This window comes from Protopterus annectens, chromosome 9.part0, assembly GCF_019279795.1.
Source record: "Protopterus annectens isolate FY-2018-M chromosome 9.part0, PAN1.0, whole genome shotgun sequence".
Lineage (NCBI taxonomy): Eukaryota > Metazoa > Chordata > Ceratodontiformes > Protopteridae > Protopterus > Protopterus annectens.
This window is the reverse complement of record NC_056743.1, coordinates 324,170,231-324,194,225: the sequence shown is the minus strand read 5'-3', so window position 1 is coordinate 324,194,225 and position 23,995 is coordinate 324,170,231. Positions and strand designations below refer to the sequence as shown.

The window sequence follows — 23,995 nt, the reverse complement described above, 5'->3', positions numbered from 1 at the left end:
AGGAGAGAGAGAGAGAGAGACAGACACACACACAGAGACAGACATGTGCAAGAAAGTATTTGTCCTTTTCCCTACCTGCCACCTCAACAATGTCTCCAGGAACAAGATCTCTGGCTCTAATTCTCTGGACTCCTTTCCTATCGGAGCGGATCACTTTACCCATCTCTGGTTCATACTCCTTCAGTGCTTCAATTGCACTCTCAGCATTCCTTTCCTGGAAAAAAATATGCACTTATTAATATGACAATACTGACATCTGAAAAGGACTAAATCAGTATTCACAATCACTTCTGCAGGAGTTTTAACCTTTCTGAGAAGGAAGTGAGACGCTAACAAGATTATAAAAAATTAACAGAATTCAGAAAATCCAACTATCTAAACAGATAAAGAAGTTGCGTCTTACCGTAACGTTTGATTTGTGTTGCTCATCTTCATTCATTCATTACTGATGGGCTTGGAACCAAACTTTGGTTCCAGCTCAGCCACTGTACCAAACTCGAGTCAGCCAAAAAACTCTCATGCTAAAATTACCCACCGTGCCTCTCTCCCCATGTAAAAATGGAGACTTTTTCTGCTCAGAATACCCTAAACCAGATAAAGGACCATATCCAAAATCCTCCAGGAGCCTACTGGAGAGGAAAGGTCGGGGGATGTAATAAATGAATGAACACCACAGATGGAACGTTATTGTAAGACATAACTTCTTTATCGTATTGTTAATCTTCATTCATTCCTTACTGATGGGACAACATCTCTAGCTACCTAGTTTCCTGGGAGGCCCTATGGAAGATTATTCTTGAACACCAACCGAGCCAAAGGCAGCTCTCCCCCTGGCGACAAAATCCAATTTGTAATTATTAATAAAGGTATGTAGAGAGACCCACATTGCTTCTGCACAAATATTGTGCATGGTAGCCCTACAGTGAAAGGCCACCGAAGTTGCCACAGATCTTGTTGAATGCACTCTAATTTTGTTAGGCAGGGGCAATTTGCTATGATGGCAAGCAAAACATATGGAATCTCTTAGCCATTTGGACAAAGTAATCTTGGAAACTGACTCTCCTATTTTAGGCCCAGAATAAGAGAAAAAAAGCTGGTCGGATTTCCTAAAGGATTTTGCTCTGTCCAAATAGAACCGTAATTGTCTGTGTACATCCAGTAAGTGGAGACAGTACTCCCCTTTATTTGAAATATTAGGGAAGAACACTGGTAAGTCAATAGTCTGGTTCATGGTTAACTCTGAAATTACTTTGGGCAGAAAGGAAGGATTAGTCCGTAGCAATACTCGGTCCTTGTGAAAAATTAAGTAGGGACGTTTGACACAAGGCCTAAAGTTTGGATATCCTACATGCTGAAGTAATAGCCACAAGAAAGAGAAATTTCATGTCACAATTGACTGCAGGTTCAAATGGAGCTTTAGTTAGCGCCTGCAACATGAGGGTGAGACTCCAAGGTTCAATAGGTTCTCTAATGGGGGGTCTGATGTGAGAAACCCCTTTTAAAAAAATTTTAGAGAGGTGGTGAAAAATCAAGGAGTTGTCCCCGAAGCCATCGTGAAAATTGGAAATAGCAGCCAGGTGAACCCGAATCGTAGAAGCTGCTACTCCGGATTGTAACAGGCTGCAGAGATAATGAAGTACATCAGGAACGGAGGCTGAACCAGGATAAATATCACGAGCCCCATAAACTAAATCTCATCCAATATCACAATACAATTTTCTGGTGGAAGGCTTATGAGAAGCCAGAAGAATGAGGTGGAAAGGTTCTTCTGCCTGGCAATTATTGGAAGTGGAGGAACCAAGCCATCATTTTGAGGGTAGAGAAGTTCTGGTAGATCATGGCTTGAGGGTGTGACAGTAATTCTGGAGATGGATCCAGAATCCATGGTTTGCATACTGTACGAGGCCATAGGAAGGGTAACCAAACTTGTCGAGGCCAATAAGGAGCAATGAGGATTACTTTGCTTCTCAACCGAACTGCTTTCTTTAACAAATGCGGGATCAATGGTATCGGAGGAAAAGCATTGCAGACCCGTGGGCCAATTGTGCATGAGCACATCCCTCAGGGGTTCCCCTGAGGGGGGATTAGGGGAAAGTAGCTTTTGCACTTGTGATTTATTGGCGAGCCAAACAAGTCTCAGCAAGACTGGCCCCAGCGATCAAAAATCATAGACGCCACTGCAGGATTAAGAGACCACTCATGAGACAGGAGAATGCACCTGCTTAATTTGTCTGAAATCACATTGGAATCCCCGGGAATGTGCATTGTTATTAGAAAGCTGTTGGAAACTATCGCCTATTGCCAAATTCTCATGGCTTCCCGACACAGAGGATAGGATTTGGTTCCCCCTTGTTTGCTGAAGTACCAGACCACTGACATGCTGTCTGTCTGATTAGCAACAGTCCTTGACAGAATGGCGTGGTGGAATGCTTGCAATGCTAGAAGCACCACCCTTAGTTCCAGGACACTGATATGCAAATTGCCCTCTGCTGATGACAGAGTGCCTTGGACAGTCTGTCCCTGAAAATGCCCCCCCACCCGGTCAGAGAAGCATCCGTGGCCACTATGGCCTTGGGCTGCTGGGGCAAAAAGGGTCAGCTCCATAGAGATATGTCTTGCTGCATCCACCAAATCAAGTCCTTCTTACAAAGTTCCGTTAAATGAATTTGGAAAGATAATGGGTGAGTTAACATTGACCATTGTGTGTTGATGAGCGCCACTGAAGTATTCTCATATGTAGTCTTGCTAGTGAGACAATTGTTATTGTTGATGCTATTGACCCCAAGACTTGAAGGACTGCCCAAGAGGGCACCTTGCCTCAGGGGAGTATCGCTTGGATCTGAGAAGCAAGTCTCTCCAATCTGTGACGAGGAAGGGAGACCGTACAAGATGTTTTCAGCGTTGCCCCAATGAAATCCGAGGACTGGGCCGGGGTTAGCTGACTTCCCTAAACACTGTGCCTGTAGTAGAGTGTACTGTCGTGCCATTATCAGTAGATGCTTGGTGGAAGCAGTGAGGAGCCAATCAAATATGGAAATGCCCAGAATTACTGCAGTCTCAGGTGAGCTGCTACCACTGCCATGCATTTGGTAAACACTCTGGGAGCTGTAGAGATGCAAAAGGGCAGTGTGCAAAACTGGTAATGAGTGGCTCCCAGGAGGAAGCTGAGGAATCTTCTGGATCGCTTGTCCATCTTTATGTGGTAAGACGCATCCCGAAGATCTATACAGCACATCCAATGGTCTTTTTCCAGGAAAGGAAGGACAGACTGAACTGTGACCATCTGGAACTTTGTCTGCTTGACAAACTTGTTTAAGATACTGAGGTCCAAAATAGGTCTCCAGTACCTTGTCTTTTTGGCACTAAAAATAACCTGGAATAGAACCCAGATCATATCTGGTCTGGTGGGACTATTTGGATGACTCTCTTGAACCAGTTTTAGAACCTCTTGAGCTGCACATTCCCTTTGACTGGGTGGAACGTCGAGAATATGTTTTGGAGATTTGGTGTGAAGATTGAAGTGGATGTGATGACCTCTGGTAATATCTGTTGCACCCAGAAGTCTGAGGTGATATTTTGCCAGGCATGTTGGTGCAATGAGAAACGTCCCCCGACTGCTTCCAGAGGAAAGCAATCGGGCCTCTCCTCAGGAGCGCTGGTAGGGCTGGCCAGAGAAAGAATCTCTGGAACCCTGATTGCACAGACCCCCCCCTGCCCCAAAAGGGAAGTCTTCCGGAGGAGTTACCCCCCTCTGCCCTGTGGAATATGCTCACCACGTGTTTCACAGAAAGGACCCTGGGACTTCTTGTGCCACATTTTCCCATTCCTCTGATTCCTAGAGAAGTATCGTTGGAGATTGGAAAAACAGACACCTATGGCAGACAGGGTCCTACCATCCTGCTAACAACTGGTTAGCGTGTCTTTCACTTTGGATCCAAAAAGGGTAGAAGGCTCGATGGGAGCATAGAGGAAGGAAGCTTTGAAATGGTATGTGAAGTCACAGAGGCACATCCAGGTGTGACGTCTCATGACAACACCTGCACCCGCCAATCTTGCTGCCCCTTCGGTTGCATGGGAGACCAACCTCATGGATAAGTTTGAGATGGATTCTAGGGTTGCAAGCTGTGAGGCCACCTTACCACAGACCTCATCAGATACAGCTCCTGCTAGTGTTCCAGAGAGCTGTGTGATGAGATCTCTCTGGAGCTTAGGGAAATGTGCAGATAATTCAATGACCGAATGGTAAAGGTCAAACAAGCAAACGTCCGCTTCCTTAGTATGTCCAACGCCCAAGACTCCTTGCTCAGGGGGGATGAACATGGTGGCTCTCCTCGGTGAGCTCTTTCTTCGTTGCTGCCGCCAACACCATTGCATCCACAGGCTATCATTTAGACCAATGGAGGGCCATCTTCGGGGGGACATAAGAATTTATCTGGTCTCCAGGGGATAGGCTCAATGAAGTCTGTTTTTTTCCATGCACACTGCATGATGAGCTGGACAAGCTTGTTGGCAGCCGGGGTCACCCAGGCGATAGAGGGCCAGGCACGGAAGGTCTACAAGAACATGGACTCCTCGAAGGATGGGTATGAGGACTTCCAATCTCCTCGCGGTTTCAAAATTTCAAGGATGTCTCCAAAGAAGACCTCTTCCGGCAGAGATTTTAGGGAGCCTCTCCATTATAGTCAGTGTCTTCTGTGACAGACTCTTCCAGGGAGTCTGCATGCATCCTCTTGCACATTCTCTTCCTTGGAATCTCCTCGCCGGGGGCTTCCGAAGAGGACTCAGGAGAGAGAGTACCCTGCTCAAGGGTATCTTGCAGCTCCTGCACCCAGTGTCCTGAAGTGACAGACTGAGGCCTAGGAGGAATGTACATATGGTGTTCAGATGCCTGTGGGGTTAGCCGAGTGCCTGCAAAGGCCAGCACCCTATTGCCTGAAAGGCAGGTCCACCTGAAGAGGGATGGGGAGCCCGTAACAAAGGGACAACCTCGGAACTGGGGTCACATCCTGCTCAGACAGGAGAGGAACTTTGAGGACACTCAGAGCTACAGCATTCATTGGGGCCGCAGGACACGGTGCAGTAGAAAAAAATTCGCCACCGGGCTAGGACCCTCGATGCAGACGAGCTAGCCCCGACCTGAGGATGGCTCAGCTCTGAAGGAGTCGACGTCCACAGGGAGATCGGTGCCACAAACATGGATGCCGCTGGAATCGTGACAGCTGGAACTGGAAAAGAAATTGGAGCTAAGGGCTTCAGACCCAGAGAGGTCGAAGGAGGAGTATAAAACGGAGTCTGTGGGGAGAGCTCCTCTGCTCCAAATGGGAAAGAGGGTTTACTAAGGGAAGTCGAGCCCTAGCCATCAAGAGTTGATCCACAAGTCTGACCACGTCTAGTTCTGATAGGCATCTGGACGTTCCAAAAGGGGCTACATGGCCTGAGAATGGATCAGTCGATGGGGAGTATCTGGTCCATGGTATGGGCTCTCCCTTTGACACAGAGGTCGATGGACCTGTAGAAAATGCAGTAGGGAGGGGGGAAGTTACCGGAATTGGAGACTCTTACTTGGGTCCAAGGGAGAATCTGGACAGATGTAGTCATGGCCGGTACCATGGTAGTCTATACCGAAAAGGTCTTATCAAACTTCGGTTCAGTAGTTGGCACCGAAGTAGGGGACTCAAGTCCCGGTGCCGATGTAGGAGGCAGTTTAGCAGTCATAACCAGGGTTGGTTCCACCATCGGCACGAAGGAAGGGGTTTTGAGCCCTGGAGCCAAGGGAACTGAAGACAATTTTGGTATTTTAGGTCTAAAGACTAAGATTCTGGATCTTTAAGAGAAGAGGGAACAAAATGGCTCCTCTTCTTATGATCTTTTCTGGGGGGGGATGGGGAATCCTCTGATGCAGAAAAAGCCTCAGAGAAAGGAGATTCCAGTACTCCTTTAAGAATGAGTTTGTTGAGTCTCTCATTGAGTGTACGAGTACTAAAGCCCGCACAAATATCACAAGGTGGCTGAACAGTCAGATGAGGAACCTTCAAACAATAAACACAAGAAGAATGTGCATCCGAATTCAGCATTTTATGGGCACACTGGTCGCAAGCTTTGAACCCAGTGGTAATAACAAGGCCACTACACCACATTTTTATATATATATATATATATATATATATATATATATATATATATATATATATATATAGAGAGAGAGAGAAAAGAGGAAGAAAAGTGTACCAACAATGGTATCCCAAGAATACCACAGAGGGTAAGGGCGGGAGCCACCAATGATGATAGGAAGGAATTCCAGAGAAACGGTAAAGGGGAGGAAAAAATTAGGCACTTTACCAGAAAAGGGGTAGCGAGAGGTAATATAGTAAAAATGACAAAGATTCAACAAAAAGTTATAACAAGCAAAAACCACTTCGCTGAGAGTGAAAGGCTTGACACGTCCTATGCGGCAAACAAGATCTGAAGTAATGGGGAGAGAGGCATTATGGGTAATCTTACCATGAGAGTTTTTTTTGGCTGACACGAGCTTGGTACAGTGGCCAAGATGGAGCCGAGAATCTGTTCTGAGCCCATCAGTAAGGAATGAATGAATAATAACATCAGATCAATTGTTTAGTGGTAGTAAAATACAATCACTACAACAAAAAAGTACAGTTGTGTACACTTACCATTAATGTAGATGTTAGAGTGTATTCACTGTTGCAGTCATTACACTTGGGTTATCCTGCTGGCAGGCTACCCTCAGTCGGCCTGAATTCCAAAGTCTAGGTCCAGCGTTGGTTGCGGTCGTCTCTTCCCTGACGTCAGTGCACCAGGGGTATAACAGATGCAGCCAACGCCATTTTCTTCAGTTTTTCTTGCCCCAGATGTCAGGTGCCCCTAACAAAGGGTAGGCTAAAAATATGCCAATAAAACATGCATGCACCAAAATATATATAATAACTTCATCTATAAGCAAATACATCACATAGGTTGTATACGTTAGAGAACAGCAGATAAATTGCAGCAAAGATATGGGGGATGCTGGGTGGGTAACCTGGACTGCAACAGTGAATACACTCGAACATCTACATTTATGGTACGTGTACACAACTGTACTATGTTCTTCGTGTTTCACTGTTGCAGTCATTACACTTGGGTTGAATCCCAAAGCCAAGGTTGGAAGGCTGGAGCTCAATAGCATTAGGAGCGGCTATGAGGCCCTGCAGAAAGTACAGTTTTGTACCTACCATAAATGTAGATGTTAGAGTGTTTACACTGTTGCAGTCATCACACTTGGGTTATCCTGCCGTCAGGCGGTCCCCGCAGTTGGCCAGAGTTCCAAAGTCTTGGTCCGGTGTCGGTTGCTGTTGCTTCTTCTCTCACGTCAGTGCGCCAGGGGTATATAATATGCATCCGATGCCATTTTCTTCAGTTTTTCTTGCCCCAGATGTCAGGTGCCACCAAGTGGGTAGACAATACATATTGCTAATCAAAAATATATATATAAAATAAAAAGAGTACCTTCAGCTACCAGCAAATACACCCCAAAGGTTGTATAGGATAGAAGGGTATAGATAAGTCCAGCTAGTTCAGAGGGGATGGCGGGATGGTAACCTGGACTGCAGCAGTGTGAACACTCGAACATCTACATTTATGGTAGGTACAAAACTGTACTATGTTCATCGTGTTACACTGCTGCAGTCATCACACTTGGGTTGAATACCAAAGCTAGGTTTGGGTGGCTGGTCTATAAAGAGTTAGGATTGGCTAAGAGACCCTGCAGAACTGCAGTGGCAAATCCTGCTCTGGATTTAGAGTAGAGAGGCAGGTGGTAATGCTTGGTGAAGGTGTGCACTGAACTGTAAGTTGCAGACGCAAGAATTTCTTTGGTAGGTACTCCTCTGAGAAAGGCTGTTGCCCTGGTGGAATAAGGCCTAATGTTATTAGGGACTGATTTTCCATGCTGTGTGTAGCAGTACTAAATTACAGTGTCCTATCCATTTGGATATAGTCTGCTTTAAGATAACCTTGCCTTGTGTTCCTGCAGCATATGCAACAAACAACTGATCAGTTTTCCTGAAAGCTTTTGTTTTGTCCAAGTAGAATCGTAGCTGCCTGTGTATGTCGAAAGAATGCAGAAGTTTCTCCCCTTTATTCTGGGGGTTTGGGTAAAAAGTAGGCAAATGGATGGTTTGTTTAAGAGCCACACTAGATACCACCTTTGGCATGAAGGTAGGGTTTGTCCTTAAAGATGCCCTGTCCTGATGAAAAAATTATAAAAGGTTCCACTACCATTAATGCCTGTAGCTCTGAGACTCTTCGTGCTGAAGTTACTGCCAGGAGCAGAGCTGTTTTCCATGATAAAAATTTTATGTCGGCTATATTGGCTGGCTCAAAAGGTGGAAGGGTCAGTTTTTCCAAAACAAAATTGAGGTCCCAAGTTGGTGTTGGTGCTCTCTGGGGCAGTCTTATGTTTTTAGCCCCTCTGAGGTACTGCTTTAGCAAGGGATGAGAGAATAAAGGAGGATCCGTGTTGTAATGTGCAGAAATGGCAGAGGCGTGGATCTTAATTGATGAAAAGGATAGGCCTCTGTCCAGCATCTCAGTTAAGTATTGTAAAATCTGAGGAATGTTTGGAACAACAGGGTCAAGGCTGTGAGCATGATTCCAGGCCCAGAATCTCTTCCATTTTTCTGAGTAAGCTTTCCTGGTGCTAGGCCTCCTGGCCTCCAAGATGACATCCATAACAGCTTTAGATAGAGGTGTTGCCTGTTTGACTAAACTATCTGCCATGCAGCCAGGTTATGGTTTTGAGCTGACCGTGCAGGATCTGATTGTTGTGTTGAGTCAGAAGGTGTGGAATTTGGGGTAAAATCCATGGTGGGCCCTGAGGCAAGTTCCTTAAGATAGGGTACCAGTGCTGGCATGGCCAGTCTGGAGCAATCAGGATCATCTGTGGTTTTTCTTGTCTGGCTTTTAGGAGTATCTTTGAAAGGAGAGGCAGTGGTGGGAAGGCATAGACGTTTAGGTTTTTCCAGGTGAACAGAAGAGCATCCACTTTCCATGCTTGTGCGTGAGAAGTCCTTGTGCAGACTTTTTGTAGTTGGCAATTCATTAGGGTGGCAAAAAGATCTATGTCTGGGCAACCCCATTTTTGCGTCATCATGCTGAATACTTGTGGATTTAATTTCCATTCGTGAGGATCCATGATGTTTCTGCTTAAGTCATCTGCCAGAGTATTTTTCTTTCCTGGCAGGAATTGTGCTTGTAGATTAACTTGATAGGCTAGAGTTGTGTTCCACAAGGTCATGGCTCGTCTTTACAGGGGATATGAATGAGTGCCCCCTTGCTTGTTTATGTACCACATAACTGTGGTGTTGTCTGTCTTTAATAATAGTTGTCCTGGATGCAGAAGGTCCTTGAAAGCTGTTAGGGCATTTGTACAGCCAACATCTCTTTTTGATTGATGTGAAGATGCATTTGGTCTGCGGTCCACTTGCCCTGAATACATTTTCCTGCCATGTTTGCTCCCCAGGCGTAATCCGAAGTATCTGATGTTAGTATCTGCCTGGTTGTGGGTAGAGTGAAAGGCTGTCCCTTGTTGAGGTGACATGCTTGTGCCCACCATCAAAACTCCTGTTGTAGGCAGGGAATTAGTGGTATTACTGCTTCCAAACTGTGACAGTGTTGAATCCAAACACTTTTTAGGTACCATTGTAATTTCCTCATATGCAGTCTGGCATATGGAATTAGTAGTATGCAGGATGCTATGAATCCCAAGGCCTGCAGAATTTTTCTTGCAGGGAGTTGGGGTTTTGTTGCCATCAACTGAAAGTACTGAGTTAGTTGTCCTTGCTTGTCTGGTGTGAGATAAGCCATCTGGGCCATTGTATTTAAGCTGGCACCCAGGAATATTATCTCTTGTGAGGGCACTAGTTTTGACTTATTTTCGTTTACTGTGTACCGTAGGCAAATTAGCATCCTTTTTACAAATGCTAGATGCTTTAGAAGAATGTCCTTGCTCTCTGCTTGAATAAGGCAGTCGTTCCAGGTATGGATATATTTGAATTCCTTTTTGTCTGAAAAATGCAATTACTGGTGCCCGGCACTTTGTGAAGACCCTGGGTGCAGTAGATAAGCCAAAGGGCAGTGCAGAGAATTGGTAATGCATTGAACCAGCTATGAATCTGAGTTTTCTGCAATTTTGTCTGATACGGACATGCAGGTATGCCTCTGAGGTCCAAAGTAACAAGTCAAGCCTTCTTGCCCAGCATGGGAAGAAGCTGTTGTAGTGTCAACATTTTGAATTTCGGAACATCCAGGTAAGTATTTAGAGTAGAAAGGTCTAGTATGGGTCTCCAGGCTTTGTCCTTTCTGGGGACCAAGAAAAGTCTTGAGTAAAATCCTTGTCCCTCTTCCTGTTGTGACACTTTTTGAATAGCTCTCATGTCCATGAGGGCTGTAATTTGTTTTTGTGCCTCTGCCCATTGAATTTGTGGCAGGTTTGGCATTCCTTTTAGCTTTGGTAGAGTGTGAAAGTGGAACCTGTAACCTTGAGACACAATATTCAGAACCCATTTGTCTTGAGTGATTATATGCCAATTTTGAGAAAAAACGTGCTAAATTTCCCCCTAAGGGAGCTGCCAAAAGTAAGTGCTTGGCATTCGAATGGAGAAGTCATTGGGACTGTTTCCTGTAAGGTTGTGACTTGTCTTCACCTCCTTTTGGGGTTGAAGCACCCCACTGTCGTGGTCTGTAAGAGTCTTGGGGCTGAGATCTGCCTCTTGGGCATCTGTATCTGCCACTTTGTGGTCTGTCTGACACTGGAAAGGACCAATTCTTTGAAGGCCAGTTTCTGCTAAATCGAGGTGGCTGTACCTGTAAGAAATCCTTCACTGTTTGCATAGATTTTGCCTTATCCTCCATTTTCTTTAATACCCCTTCTGCCTTAACTCCAAATAAAATATCCTGCTGTAAAGGAGCATCCAATAATTTAGCCTTAACATGATCAGGTAAATCTTGCTCTTTTAATCAAGCATGACTTCAAATCACAGATCCTGTAACTGCTGCTCTACAAGAAGCCTCTAATGAATCAAAACCACATTGCAAAGTATGTTTTCCCACTTGTTCAGCTGCATGCAATAAATCCTGCATTTCCTTATAGTCAGGATGTTCTGAAAATGTAGTCATTTTCTGTTTTAACAGAGACATTAAATATTGTTGGTATTAAAGCATGTGAAACTGGCAATTTAAAGCTCTCACTGCTAAAGTTGTAAGTGTAAACTTTCTTCCCCCATCTGTCTAATGCTCTAGAATCCCTGTCAGAGGGAACTGGATTCTTAGCCGTGGAAGCCTTTACCCTTTTGGGACCCTGGGAAATAGTTTCTGTGTCAGCAACAGGGTTTTTATAAAGAAATTTGTGAGAGTCAGGGACTCTGTAGTACCTGTTTGGCTTGACTGGAGCAGGGGGCAAAGAAACAGGATTTAAACTGGATTCAGAGAACACATCATCCACAATATCTAGCACTGGCGGAATAGCAAGGGGTCTGTGCTGAGGTAATAAAAAAGTCTCTGAGCCTTTTCTTGGATTCTGAGTAATCCTGGCCCTCCCAATGGAAATGCTCCCCCTCATGGTATGTAAAGTGTGCCCAAAAGAATAATCCTCAGGAGGAGAGGCTGAAGTAACTGATTCTTCAGGATCCGAGTCCCCATAGGGGGGTAAGGAGTATCCATGGTCTGAAGAGGAATCAGAAGAAATGGAAACCTGGTCAGAGGAATCATAGTCTGTATCCTGCCTAGGCCTTTTATCAGAAGGGGGATGGGTACTCCTGATCAGAGTGATTAAGTCTTTGGCCATTTTGAGCATCTGTTTTTTTAGGCATGGAGGCCTGTCCAGGTGAATGCTGTACTTGCTTCTTTGTCTTTAAAGGAGGCTTAGACTTGGCTGTAGTTTTTATGGTAAGCTGTGAAGGTCTGAAAACACCCTCAGAAGCAGATGCCTGCTCAGGGGCTCTGGACCCATCTGAAGGGTTAGTTTCCATAGGCCCAACACCTTGAGTATCCAGAGGCCTAGACAACTCCACGTGGGAGTCGGAGGCGACCTGTGGCTCTGAGGTAGCGGTTGTCAGGATCTGCAAAAGCACCTCACCGAGAACTGGCAACTGGCCTAGAAGAGGCTTCATCGTCAGTTTTGGACCTCGGATGCCTGTCCTTATCCTTGTCTTTGCGTTTTTTATGTATTCCGGTCATCAGTTGTTCCGACAGCATGGTATAATTAAACCTTCGGCCAAAATAATGGCGAGCAAAATCAAGCCGACGTTTAATAGTGCGTTTGTTAAATCTAGCACAATACCGACAACTAGTGATGTCGTGGACTGGGCCTAGGCATGGAATACAGTAAGAATGAAAATCCTTGTGAGGTATTTGCTTCCCACAGGAAATACAATTATTAACTTTTACTGCCATCAGTCTGAAGCAAGAAAAAGTTTCCCCAGCGGGGTAGTAAGCTTTATTGAAGACTTTGATTCTGAAATTCGAATTGAAAATCTCAGGAGTCGGCCAACCGGCACTTGCGAACTGCTTTTGCTTCGGGCACCGCACGGCAAGAAAGACTGGAGAAAATGGCGTCGGCTGCATCTTATATACCCCTGGTGCACTGACGTCAGGGAAGAAGCGACTGCAACTGATGCCAGACCAAGACTTTGGAACTCTGGCCGACTGCGGGACCGCCTGACGGCAGGATAACCCAAATGTAATGACTGTAGCAGTGAAACACGAACATCATGGAATGTTATTGGTGAGTACAAAACTTAATGTTATGTTGTCCCATCTCGCCTTCATTTATTGCTGGCTGGAAGAGCATCCCTAGCACCTTATTTCTCGGGTGGTTCAAGGGAGAATACTCTTCAGAACAGTGGATCCAAAAGAAGCCCTGTTCCTGGAGGCTAAATTGACTCTGTAATGAGTGATAAAGGTATGAAGCTTTGCACCCATGCTACTGCTGCACAAATGGAATCCATAGGTAGCCTTGCCTGAAAGGCTGATTAGGTTGCTACAGCTCTTGTGGAGTGGCCCTTTACTTCCCTCGATGAGCTCTATTGAGATTTGAATGTGAAAGTTATACAGTCTGTAATCCGCTTGGAAAGTGTGACCTTTGATATGGGGGCACCCTTCTTTTTATCAGAGAAAGATACAGTTGGTCTGATTTTCTGAACTCCTCCGTTCTATGCAGATAGAAAAGTAACTGTGTGTACGTCTAGATGGTGTAGCTTGTACTCTGACTTGTTACCATAGTTTGGGAAAAAGACAGGCAAGTCAATGGACTGATTTAAATTTGCTTCTGAACATACTTTTGGGAGGAATGAAGGGTTAAGTTCACAGGGAAACTATCCTTGTGAAAGATCATGCAAGGGGGAATGTACTGATAATGCTTGAAGTTCTGATACCCGTCTAGCAGATGTAATGGGTGTCAAGAAGGTGGTCTTCCATGTTAAAAACTTTAATTCACATGATTCCGGTTGAAAGGGCAGGGGAGGATCAAGGTGGATAAGACAAAGTTTAGGTTCCATGGAGTTGGTGGTTCTTTTACTGGAGGTCTTAGTAAGAGAGTACCTTTAAAAAGGCTTTTCAAAGCCTGTGAGACATGATTTTAGTCCCATTTCTCTGATATGATAGTTTGATATAGCAGCTAATTGAACTCTAATAGTAGCTACAGCTGCACCTTCATCAAAAAGTCTCAACTAGAAAATCTAATACAGCTATTATAGGTGCAGTAAAAGGATCAATGTGGTTGTTGAAAGCCCAACGGGAAAATCTTTTCCATTTGCTAGAATACAATTTTCTGGTTGAGGCCTTATGAGACTAAATCAAGATATGTTTTACTGCAGAGGAAATATCTGGAAACCTAGCTATGTACAGAACTAAAGCAGCCAAGCTGTCAATTTGAAGGTTTGAATTGATAGATGGGAGCATCCCTGACTGATGAGTCTGGAGGTCTGGAACTGGGTCCAGAATCCACGGCTCCTCTTGGAGATGGGGCAACAGGAAGGGGAACTAAATCTGATGAGGCCAGTATGGCACAATGAGTATCAAATGCTTCTCAACGTGCTGGCTTTCTGAAGGACTTTGGGAATGAAGGGGAATGGGAAAAAGGCAAAGAAGAGACCTGGGGGCCAATTGTGTACGAGTGAGCCCCTTGGTGACTCCCCTGGTGGGGGGAATCAGGGCAAAATAGCTGCTGGACTTTGCATTCATGGATGTGGTAAAAACATCGCAGCAAGGCTGGCCCCAAATTTTTAAGATCTTCTCTGCTATCTCTGGTTTTAGGGGCCACTCATGAGGCATCACAATAGCTCTGCTGAATATGTCCGCTATCATGCTGGACTTACCTGGGATGTGCGTTGTAGTCAGGAAATGTTGGGAAGAGACTGCCCACTGCCATACTCTCTGGGCCTCTTAACATAGGGAGTAAGATTTTATTCCTCCTTGTTTATGTACCACACCACTGACATGTCTGAATTGCAATTGTTCCTAGTGGGAGGGAGTCCTAAAATGCTTGCAACACCAAAAGCACCGCTCTCATCTCTAGAACATCGATATGCAAGTGGTTCTCATGTTCCTGTCAAACACCTTGGACAGCCTTTTCCAAGATAATGCCACCCCCTATCTGGGAAGCATCCGTGGTCACTGTGGCTACTGGTTATGAAGGACGAATGGTCGGCCTAAAGTACTTGAAAGGAATGAATCCACCAGCACAGATCTTTCTTGCAGGATTCTGTTATGATAATTATGTGAGATATGGGCAGCTCCTGCATGGACCACTGGGTGAATAGTAGCCAATGAAGAATCCTCATGTGTAGACAAGCTAAGGGTATTAAGGTTATTGCTGATGCCATGGTACCAAACACTTAAAACAACCCTTGCTTGCACTTTCTTGGTTAAGAGGTGTTTGACTTGATGACGTAAGGTGTGAATCCTCTCGGGAGGAAGTTTGGCCAACAGTTGTCATGTATCCAAGTCTGTCCCTATAAAGATGATATGCTGTGATGGCAACAAGGCAGATTTTTTGAAATTTATTGTGATGCCTAGCTGAGAGCAAAGATGAATGGTGGTGTCTCTTGCTCTTTTTAGTAAATGCTTGGTGGTGGCGGTTAGGAGCCAGTCGTCTAAGTACGGAAACACCCAGAATCCTAGATGCCTCAAGTGAGTCAAACACTGCCATGTATTTGGTGAATATTCTGGGGGCTGTAGCGAGACCAAAGGGCAGGGCTCAAAACTGGCAGTGACTGGCTCCCAGCCAAAAGCGCAAGTGTCTCCTGGATTGTCTGTCCATTTTCATGTGGTAGTACATCTCCTGAAGATCTATCGAACACATCCAATTCTTTCCCCAAAAAAGGGAGTATCGACTGCAGTGTCATCATCTGGAACTTCAACTTTTTGACGAATTTGTTTAGTCTGCTGAGATCCAGAATGAGCCCCCAGTCCCCAGTCTTTTTTGGAACTAAAAAGCACCTTGAGTAAAGTTCTGGATCCAATTTGGTCTGCGGGGGCATTTTTGGATGACTCTTTCTAGCAACCATTGTACCTCTAGGAGTTGCATGATTCCTTTGACTGGGTGAAACATCTGGGACTGATTTTCTTTCTAAAGGGGGGGGATGTAACAACCTCTGGATATGATAGTTTGCACCCATTTGTCTTTTATTTCTAGCCAGGCGTTTGGGTACAACAAGTGACCCCCCGATTACCTGCAGAGATGGACAGATGGGCCTCCTCTCAGGAATGCTGAAAGGGTTTACCAAGGAAGGAATCAGTGTCACCCTGGTTTTGCAGATCCCATCTGCTACGTGGTCAGCGTCTTCCATAGTCATCCCCCCCCCTCTGCCACGTGCATCCACGAAAGCTATCTGGGACTTATGGAACCACATTTTCCCCCATTCTGACCTTTGGGATAAGGTGTGGGACTCAACGGCAGAAAGAGTCTTTCCCTCCTGTTCGCACCTGGTTAGTCTCTCTAACCTTTGGCCCAAACAAGGACGAGCTGTCGAAAGGGGCGTTAATAAAGGAAGACTTAAAGGGTTCTGCAAAATCACATAAGCACATCCAGGAATGCCTCAAGGAAATACATGTGCCAGCTGCCCTACTCGTTCCATCCGCTGTGTAGGAAAATAAGTCGCATGGAAGAGTTCACCATGGAGTTTAAGGCAGACAGCTGGGAGGAAACGTCTGAAACCCCCGCAGCTACAGAACCTTGGGAGGGTATCTCCTGGCTCCTTCAGGAGATCCCTCTGAAGCCTAGTGAAATGGGTCAGGTAGTTCAGCAACCTTAGTGCAAAAGGAAGTTGAAGAAAACATGTGCTTTCGTATCTGTCCATCATTAGAGACTCTCTGTTCGGGTGGATGGACAGATGAGGCAAATTCCTTCTTGGTGGCTACCGCCACCACGACACCTTTATTGAGGAATTCCTTATCTGGGGGTGCAGTGATGAACCTATCTGGCCTCCTAGGAACAGGTTCCACTGAATTCGGAGAGCCCTACTCCTCCTTTCTGACTGCGTTCATGAGTTGGTGAAGGGAGGAAACACCCAAGAGGTCGAAGGGCAACACCTCCAGTTATACAGACATCCTCAGAAGGGTTGATGGCCTTCCACTCACCTCTTTAAGGATCTCTAGGATGTCTGCAAAGGAGACATCCTCAGAGGGTGACTGTGGGGACCCTTCTGACTCATCGAGGTCGGTGTCTGAAGTGATGGACTCCTCAGGGGAGTCTAAATGCCTCCTCTTGCATAATCTCTTCCGAGGGACCTCCTCAGAGGGGTACTCTGGAGAGGTTTCGCAAGAGATTGCTTCACCCAATGGGGCATTCTGGGGCTTCGGGTCTCCACGCCTGGATGGAAGAGATGGCACTGAGGCAGGCACTGGCACTTTAGGAAGAAGAGTACTTGGACCTGAAAGCGGAGCAGTCTGAGGTGACAGCACTCTCCTCATCACTTTGAAAGCCCCTCGGCCCTGATCTGAGGAAACCCCTGTCTCAAAGAAATCGGGGGACCTCCCCTGGACCAAGGTGGTGTGCTCAGAGGCTGATATAGATGCCAAACTCACCCACACTGAAGCCGCGAGAGGTAGATTTGGATCAGACAACTGTCCTACCAGACTCTCCTCACTGGACTCAAAGAGGAGAATGTCGGCTCAGAAACCCCTCAAATTCTGATGGAACCGAGAAGTTTGGAGTGGTAGTCTGGGTCGAAGATCCCACAGCAGGTCTCAGCACAGATGATTCCACTACAGTCGGATCCAGGCACTCCAGCTCCCAAAACACAAACATGGGTCGGAGGAGGAATCAATGAAGGGAAAGCAATGTTTGTCAGCTCAGAATTCCTCTGTGTCAGAGTCGGCAGTATCTTGGCCAGTGCCTATAAAAGCCTCTTCACCACAGGTTCCACATAGTCATCCAAAAGTCTTCTGGAGGATAGAGAGGACAGGGTCTACACTTCACTGGCTGTAGCAAAGGAGATGTCAGCACTGGGGAGACCGGTTCCAATACAGGGTCTGGCTCCGAAACTGAAACGGTCAGCCCCAAAATTACAATAGGAGCTGAAAAGGGGGATTTTATGGGCCTGAAAGCCTTTGGGTCAGAAGAAGATTCTTTGGCAAGTTTTTCATCGGCTTCGAATGTGGAGCTGTAGAGGATGTTCTCCTCCTCCGATTTTTCATATCTAGCAGGAGGAGATTTTTGACTAGTTTTTGAGGAACTGACTCCTTTCTATAGCCTCTGAAAACAGTGTCTTTAATAAGCCTCTCACTATCAATTTGCTCCTTCATTCCATCAACACCCTGTAACTAACAGCATGACAGAAGGAACTCTATTCCTGTAAGTGCAACATCTTTTGACTGCACTTATCGCATTTCTTAAAACCAAAGGTTTAGATTCCTTAGGATCCTTAGACATCCCAACAGTAAATACAATACAATCCAGTAAGTCAACCAGAAAAAACATTTTTTTTTTAAACAGGCAAAAGGAAACTAACACAACTGACTTTATAAACCTAATATAGCACAGTGTAGGAAGGAACAATTCTCTAACTAAAACAAACTGGTTCCTATAACAGTGAGGAAGAAAGGAAAAAAAAAAGAAAGCCCTCCAAGTTAAATGGGCCAAAGGGAGCCCTCTAACTTAAATGGACTACCCAAGAGAAAAACGGAGGAAAAACATCAGTCCAAGATCTCTAACTCAAACAAACTTACAAGCCGGGATAGGGAAAAAGTTCAAACAGGCCTAGAGGACGAATGATGGCCACAAGAAATAAACAACAATAGTAACAACCACCCTACAAACTACTAAATAGTTATCTGTAACAATTTAAATAACTGATCACAAAAACAGCAAGTACAATTTAAATTTGAAAGCTAACAAAGAAAATTTCCACTTCGCCAGAACCTGCATGGAAGCACCCGACCTTGTTTAGCGGCAAACAAAATCTAGGTAATCTTTCCAAAGCATGACGGGATAGGGTGCAGCCACGAGTTGGTGGAAGTCCTCAAGCTTTTGTATAGGCAGAGTCAGAACTGATTCTCGGTTCCAAACCCAACTAGCAATGAACGAAGGCGAGATAGGACAACTTATCAAATTTTCAGCCAAAAACCGGTTTAAATAGAAAAAGCATCAACAACAAACACGTATACAAACTTGACATTACTAAACAAGTGCAGATTTGTAAGTGCTTAAAACTACTACATAATTAAATATTTCTAATACTAAAACTCCAATCAGTAAAAACTAAATGAAAATTCTAGCCAAGCAATAAATGAGCTGGAATTCAATCCAGAGTATAATTTCTTGACAACCAATGTCAAAGATTTATACACTGTGATCCCACAAGACACAGGTATAAGTTGGGTGACAGAATTCCTACTGACAAAGGGAGCCCCAGGGGATGAAATAAACTTGATGGAAAGATTATTGGAACTGATTTTAACCAATAATTATTTCACGTTTGACAATTTATCCTTCAAGACAGATGTAGCGATACAGTCCCCTTGCGGGGGCAGTTTTGCTGAGTCATGGCACACTGGGAAAAAATTCCTGTTTCAGAATAGGATAGGGTTCATTGATATACACGTTATCTGGATGACATGTTCTTGATTTTCAAGGAAATTCACCCCGGGGATCACTTCTGTGGCTCGGCTTGACAGGGGCACAGGAAAATAATTTTCTTGGGTGGCAAAAGCCAGGGTACCATTTGGCTAGGCTTATATAGGCCCTAGGGCCAATAGCCTAGTACCTACCTATGAACAGAGGATGTCAGAAATTTTATGGAAGTCTTGGCTCATATGACATCACTCCTAGAATTTACATACCAGTTTGAAACAAGTGAAATTTTCTACCTGGATGTCCGATTGGTTAAGGACACTATTAATAGTAAGCATACAGCTAGGATATACCGAAGCCTACATAGTCAAATGACTTCCTACACTTCAATAGCAGCCACCCCTTACACCAGAAAAGAGCTGTTGTAAAGGGGCAACTAGTAAGGGTGGCTAAAATAACATTAAATCAGGATTTTGAAGTTGAATGTGAAACTCTAAAGAACATGTTTTTAGAGAGGATACTCATTAAACCTACTGGAAGATATTAGAAATGAAGTAGGTAAGAAGAGATTGATTGGACATTTTAAACCTATTCTAAACAAGGATGACAACATATACAGTGAATGTCCTATTGTACCTATGATAAACATGGAAAACTTGGATTATAATCAGTTTCACTACTGTGTTTTCCCATGATGTCAATGCATTGAGGGACATACTGGTTAAAAATTGGGCCCCTGATTAATGATGACTCAGTGAGAAAAAAACTGGGGCTTAGACCTAAAATAACATTCAGAAGGGGGTACAACATCAAAGCCATATTGGAAAGAAATAGTAAAGCTTATGTTCCTAATAAAGGTATGAAGAAATGTGGTAGGTGCCCCTATTGTAAGTATAATAGAAGTTGCAGTGTTTACAATATATAATGTTAAACACACATTGAGAGGGAAATATGACTAATACAAAAGGGGTCATATATCTAAAGAAGTGCCAAAATGCCACTGTTCTATACAGGAAAAAACAGAACGGCAAATTAAAACAAAGAATATATGAACACCAATACAGCATCAGCAAACAGAATGACAAATGCCTTAGCCAAACATGTACTGGAACAACCAAACCATTACTTCCACTATTTAGTTGTAAAATAGGTAGACGTTGATCCTAAGGGGGGGGGGTCCTTGGGCACTTAGGCTTGAGGAGAGAGAGTTACTTTGGCAATTAAAATTGAATGCCTACTCTTTTCCTGGCCTAAATGAATGCTGGCCTAAATGAATGCTGTTCTGTCAAGTGCATCTTAAAATTGAAATCACTGGTAAGAATTTAAAGACTGTACTGTCACACCAAAACAATCTGCATTACTGAAGGAATGACTTTTCCTAAAAGTAGTGTGATACGAGTAGATTTTATTTTGAAATTGAACTTAAGATGGAATAGTTCCTTTATTAGCATAAAAATGGGAGGGTTTGTGATGTCATGATGTTTTGGGTTATTTAAAACCTGACTTGGCAATTTTAAAATGTCTGAAGACGTTCATTCATTGAATGCGAACGAAAGCGCTCACAATAAAATTTACATGCATTTTTGAATTTTGAGTGGTGGAGTCCTTTTTGGAATTATTTCTAGGTACCAGAAAAATTCAAGAATACAACACTTCCTCTGAAGGAGGGAGGCACTCATTCAGGAGCATCTTGACCAAGGTACCACAAAAAAACAAGGCTGAGCAAAAGTAGCTGGCTTTGCTGCAAAAGTAAACCCTCTTTTCAAGGGATGCTTTTCCCATGACATGACAGCCTTCTTTGACAGTCAGAACCCATTTGCCTGTGGTTTCCATTTCCTTGAGAGGAAGGGCATAAAGTATTTTTGAAAGAGAGGTGGAGGGATTCAGAAGCAGAAAGGTTCTGGCAAGGCAAATACAGGTTTTTTGACTCTGAAAGAGATTCCCTATGTGGTCTAAGAATTTCTTTCTAGGCGTTTTTCTTGGTTTGAGTTGATACAGGGGTCTCTCAAAGGAAGTAGACTTATTTGGGTGGTCCCTGTAGAATATAGGGAATGCAGACAGTAAAAATTGCATACAGTCCTTCGGTTTTGAAGGGTTTTGCAGCTTCAGGACCAAACAAGATATTAAAGTCCTCAAGGATGGGTTGGCTGCATAACCAAGCTGAACGTCCAGTGACTGAACCTGTGGCTGCAGCCCTGGAAGGGGCATACACATCTTAACTGCATTTCATGCTATGCCTAATAATTTGAGTTGCTTGCAACAGTAAGGTCTGCATTTTTTGCTTAAAACCTGCAGACTGCAAGTTTGACATGCCCTTATTTAGAGACTGCAGGACAGACGGCAAATATTTAGTCATCTGCATCTAGTAATTGATAGCTCTGAAGGAGATGGTGGCAGAAGCATAGACCTTCTTACCCTACCTACCCACAGCCCTATTATCCTTGTCAATGGGGAAGACAGCACTGGGGAGAAGTTTAAAAGTCTTATCCAAGGATAGGAAGACAGCAGCTGGGTCAGCCACAGGGTTTTAGAGGTATTTTAGTCCATCAGGCACCTTGCAGAATCTGTCTTTTAGGTGCCGGAAGTTGAGAATTATGAGTTGACTATGTAGAATGAAAGGTATCTTGGTATGCATCTAGTACTGGAGGGACAGAAGATGGGGTGCCCATTTCCAGGAGACTGCAATATCTTTTATGAACATCTGAGATTTGCTTAGACTGCCATTCAAAATGTCTCATGTTCTGGACGATTTCCAAAAGGAAGCCTGTTCAGTAGAGGAGGAGGAGTCCTCTTCAGAGGAAAGCTGTTCAGGGGAATGCACCTGTGAGGAATAATCCCGAGTGATCAGAATCCAGATCCTGCTCCTCAGAAGAACAGGAATCTTGATTGTGTCTGTCGCGTGGCCTGTGGCAGCTCTAACACAGAGTTGGTTTCAGGGCCATGATTTCCTTAAATAAGCCCTTGGAGGAGTCCATCTGTTCTTTTTCACTGGAGATTGGGGAGGTCACTACCTAGTTTTCAGCTTGCTTTCTTTCTTGTGTGATGTCCACCTGAATTAGTCTCACAGGTTCAGAACTATTCCGTACTTCGATTAGAGTATCAGGAATCTCTTCCTTGACAAGGATTTGAGGCACTCCATGTGGGCCAACTGAAATGACAAGGCAAGGTGTGTCTGAGGCATCTGCAGCCTGCAAGGCCTCAGGAGCCACACTGGTCTCCCACAAGGTCTTCATAATGGGCAACTGAGAGGGTATCTGATGGAAAGAAGAGTTGTGTAAGAACTTACTACAACCATAGATGTCCTTCCCTTCCATGTTGCAGTATTCATAACCTTAGGGAATTGCTGCCTGCAGCATCGGACATCTGGCTAGTATAAAAAAGTTTTAGAACCCGGGGTACGTGCGACATTGCATGCAGGGACCATAAACTGACGGCTATATCTGTGACGTCTGCACGTACCCAATTCAGAAAATGGCTGCCGCATAGAGTGTGACCCCAGGAGCAGGAGGAAAGAACTCATGCTTAATTTCCCCAGGCACTCAAAAACAGTGCTATAAGTATGTCCAAGACAAAAGGGGGAGGTGGGTGCGATTTAATATGCAACATGGAAGAGACTGAGATCTATGGTTATGGTAAGTTCTTGCACAACTATTCTATGTCCTTCTATTTTCATGTCACAGTAATCATAACCTTAGGGAGAGCACCACAGGTCTCCAAGAAGTTGCAGGTAGGTAGGGGAGAAGAGTTAGAGACCCTGCAGGACTGTCCTACCAAACCCTGCTCTAGCCCTGGAGATCAGATCCAATTTGTAATGCTTGGTAAAGGTATGTACAGAAGACCAAGTTGCTGCCTCTAGGATAGAAGCATAATCAACGCCCTTGAAGAAGGCTGCTGAGGAGGAAGCTGCCCTGGTGGAATGGGCCTTGACAGGTGAACTCAGTTGCTTTCCATGAAAGGAATAGCAAAAGGCTATCGCCTTAGAAATCTAAGAGGCAATTGTGGGTTTAGACACTGCCTTGCCAAGGGCTCTATAATAGAAAGAGACAAAAAGCTGGTCGGACTGACAGGTTTTGTCTTATCCAAGTAGAACCTTAATTACCTATAAACACCCGGGGAATGCAAAGCCCTTTCTGAGGAGTTCCGTGGTTGAGGGTAAAAAAAAGGTAGATTAATGGTCTGGTTTAAGGAAATTTCATTAACTACTTTATGCATGAATGAAGGATTAGTTCCGAGACAAACCCTATCTTTATGAAAAATAAGACAGGGAGGAGAAACCATAAGGGCTTGGATCTCAGAAACCCTCCTAGCAGAAGTAAGGGCCAGTAGCAAAACTGTTTTCCATGTACGGAATTTAGGGTGGAGTAGGGTCTCTAAGTGTGTTTCTCCTTTTGCTTCCTTTTTCAAGGAGTGGAAGGAGGAAAAGTGAAACTAGGAGTGGTCATAATAGTGAATGACAAGGCTGAAGTAGTAGCAGGGCCCTCCAAAGCCAGGAGCTGTGGTTCCCCCTCACCATCAGGTTCTGATGGTTGAAAAACCTCAACAGACGTGCTCTGGGTTATCCGCAGAACCAGCTTACATTTCGGTTCCCAGCTGCTGCACAATACCAGACGTCCAGAGAGATCCTGGGCTGATATTCACCTCTAGGATCTCGCTGGACAACTAAGGTGCTGCTTGGGAGTCAGGCCTAAGTTTCTTGGCCTTCTTCCTAGGCGGCTTCTCGGAGAGGCCTGCTCCACCTTCCATACCGGATGTCAAACGCCTGAGGCGCTGATTTTCTAAATACAGTTGACTTCTAAAGGTTTTCAGAACAAAGGATTGGCAAATGTTAGAGGCTTTGTAATCGTGAGCCTCCCCTAGACAAAAACACTGCTCATGTGTGTCCTTATACGAGATTTGCCTATCACAAGCAGACTTTCCCTTAGTCGA

General features: G+C 44.6%; 1 protein-coding gene across 1 annotated transcript in view; it reads right to left on the bottom strand.

Moving 5' to 3' along the window:
* Positions 1–23,995, bottom strand: part of ATP2A3 (ATPase sarcoplasmic/endoplasmic reticulum Ca2+ transporting 3) — a 1,260,930-nt gene that overhangs the window by 827,443 nt on the left and 409,492 nt on the right. The window contains exon 5 of the mRNA XM_044082905.1: positions 76–214. Within this exon, the coding sequence (XP_043938840.1) occupies positions 76–214 (139 nt within the window). The remainder of the gene's footprint in view (positions 1–75; positions 215–23,995) is intronic.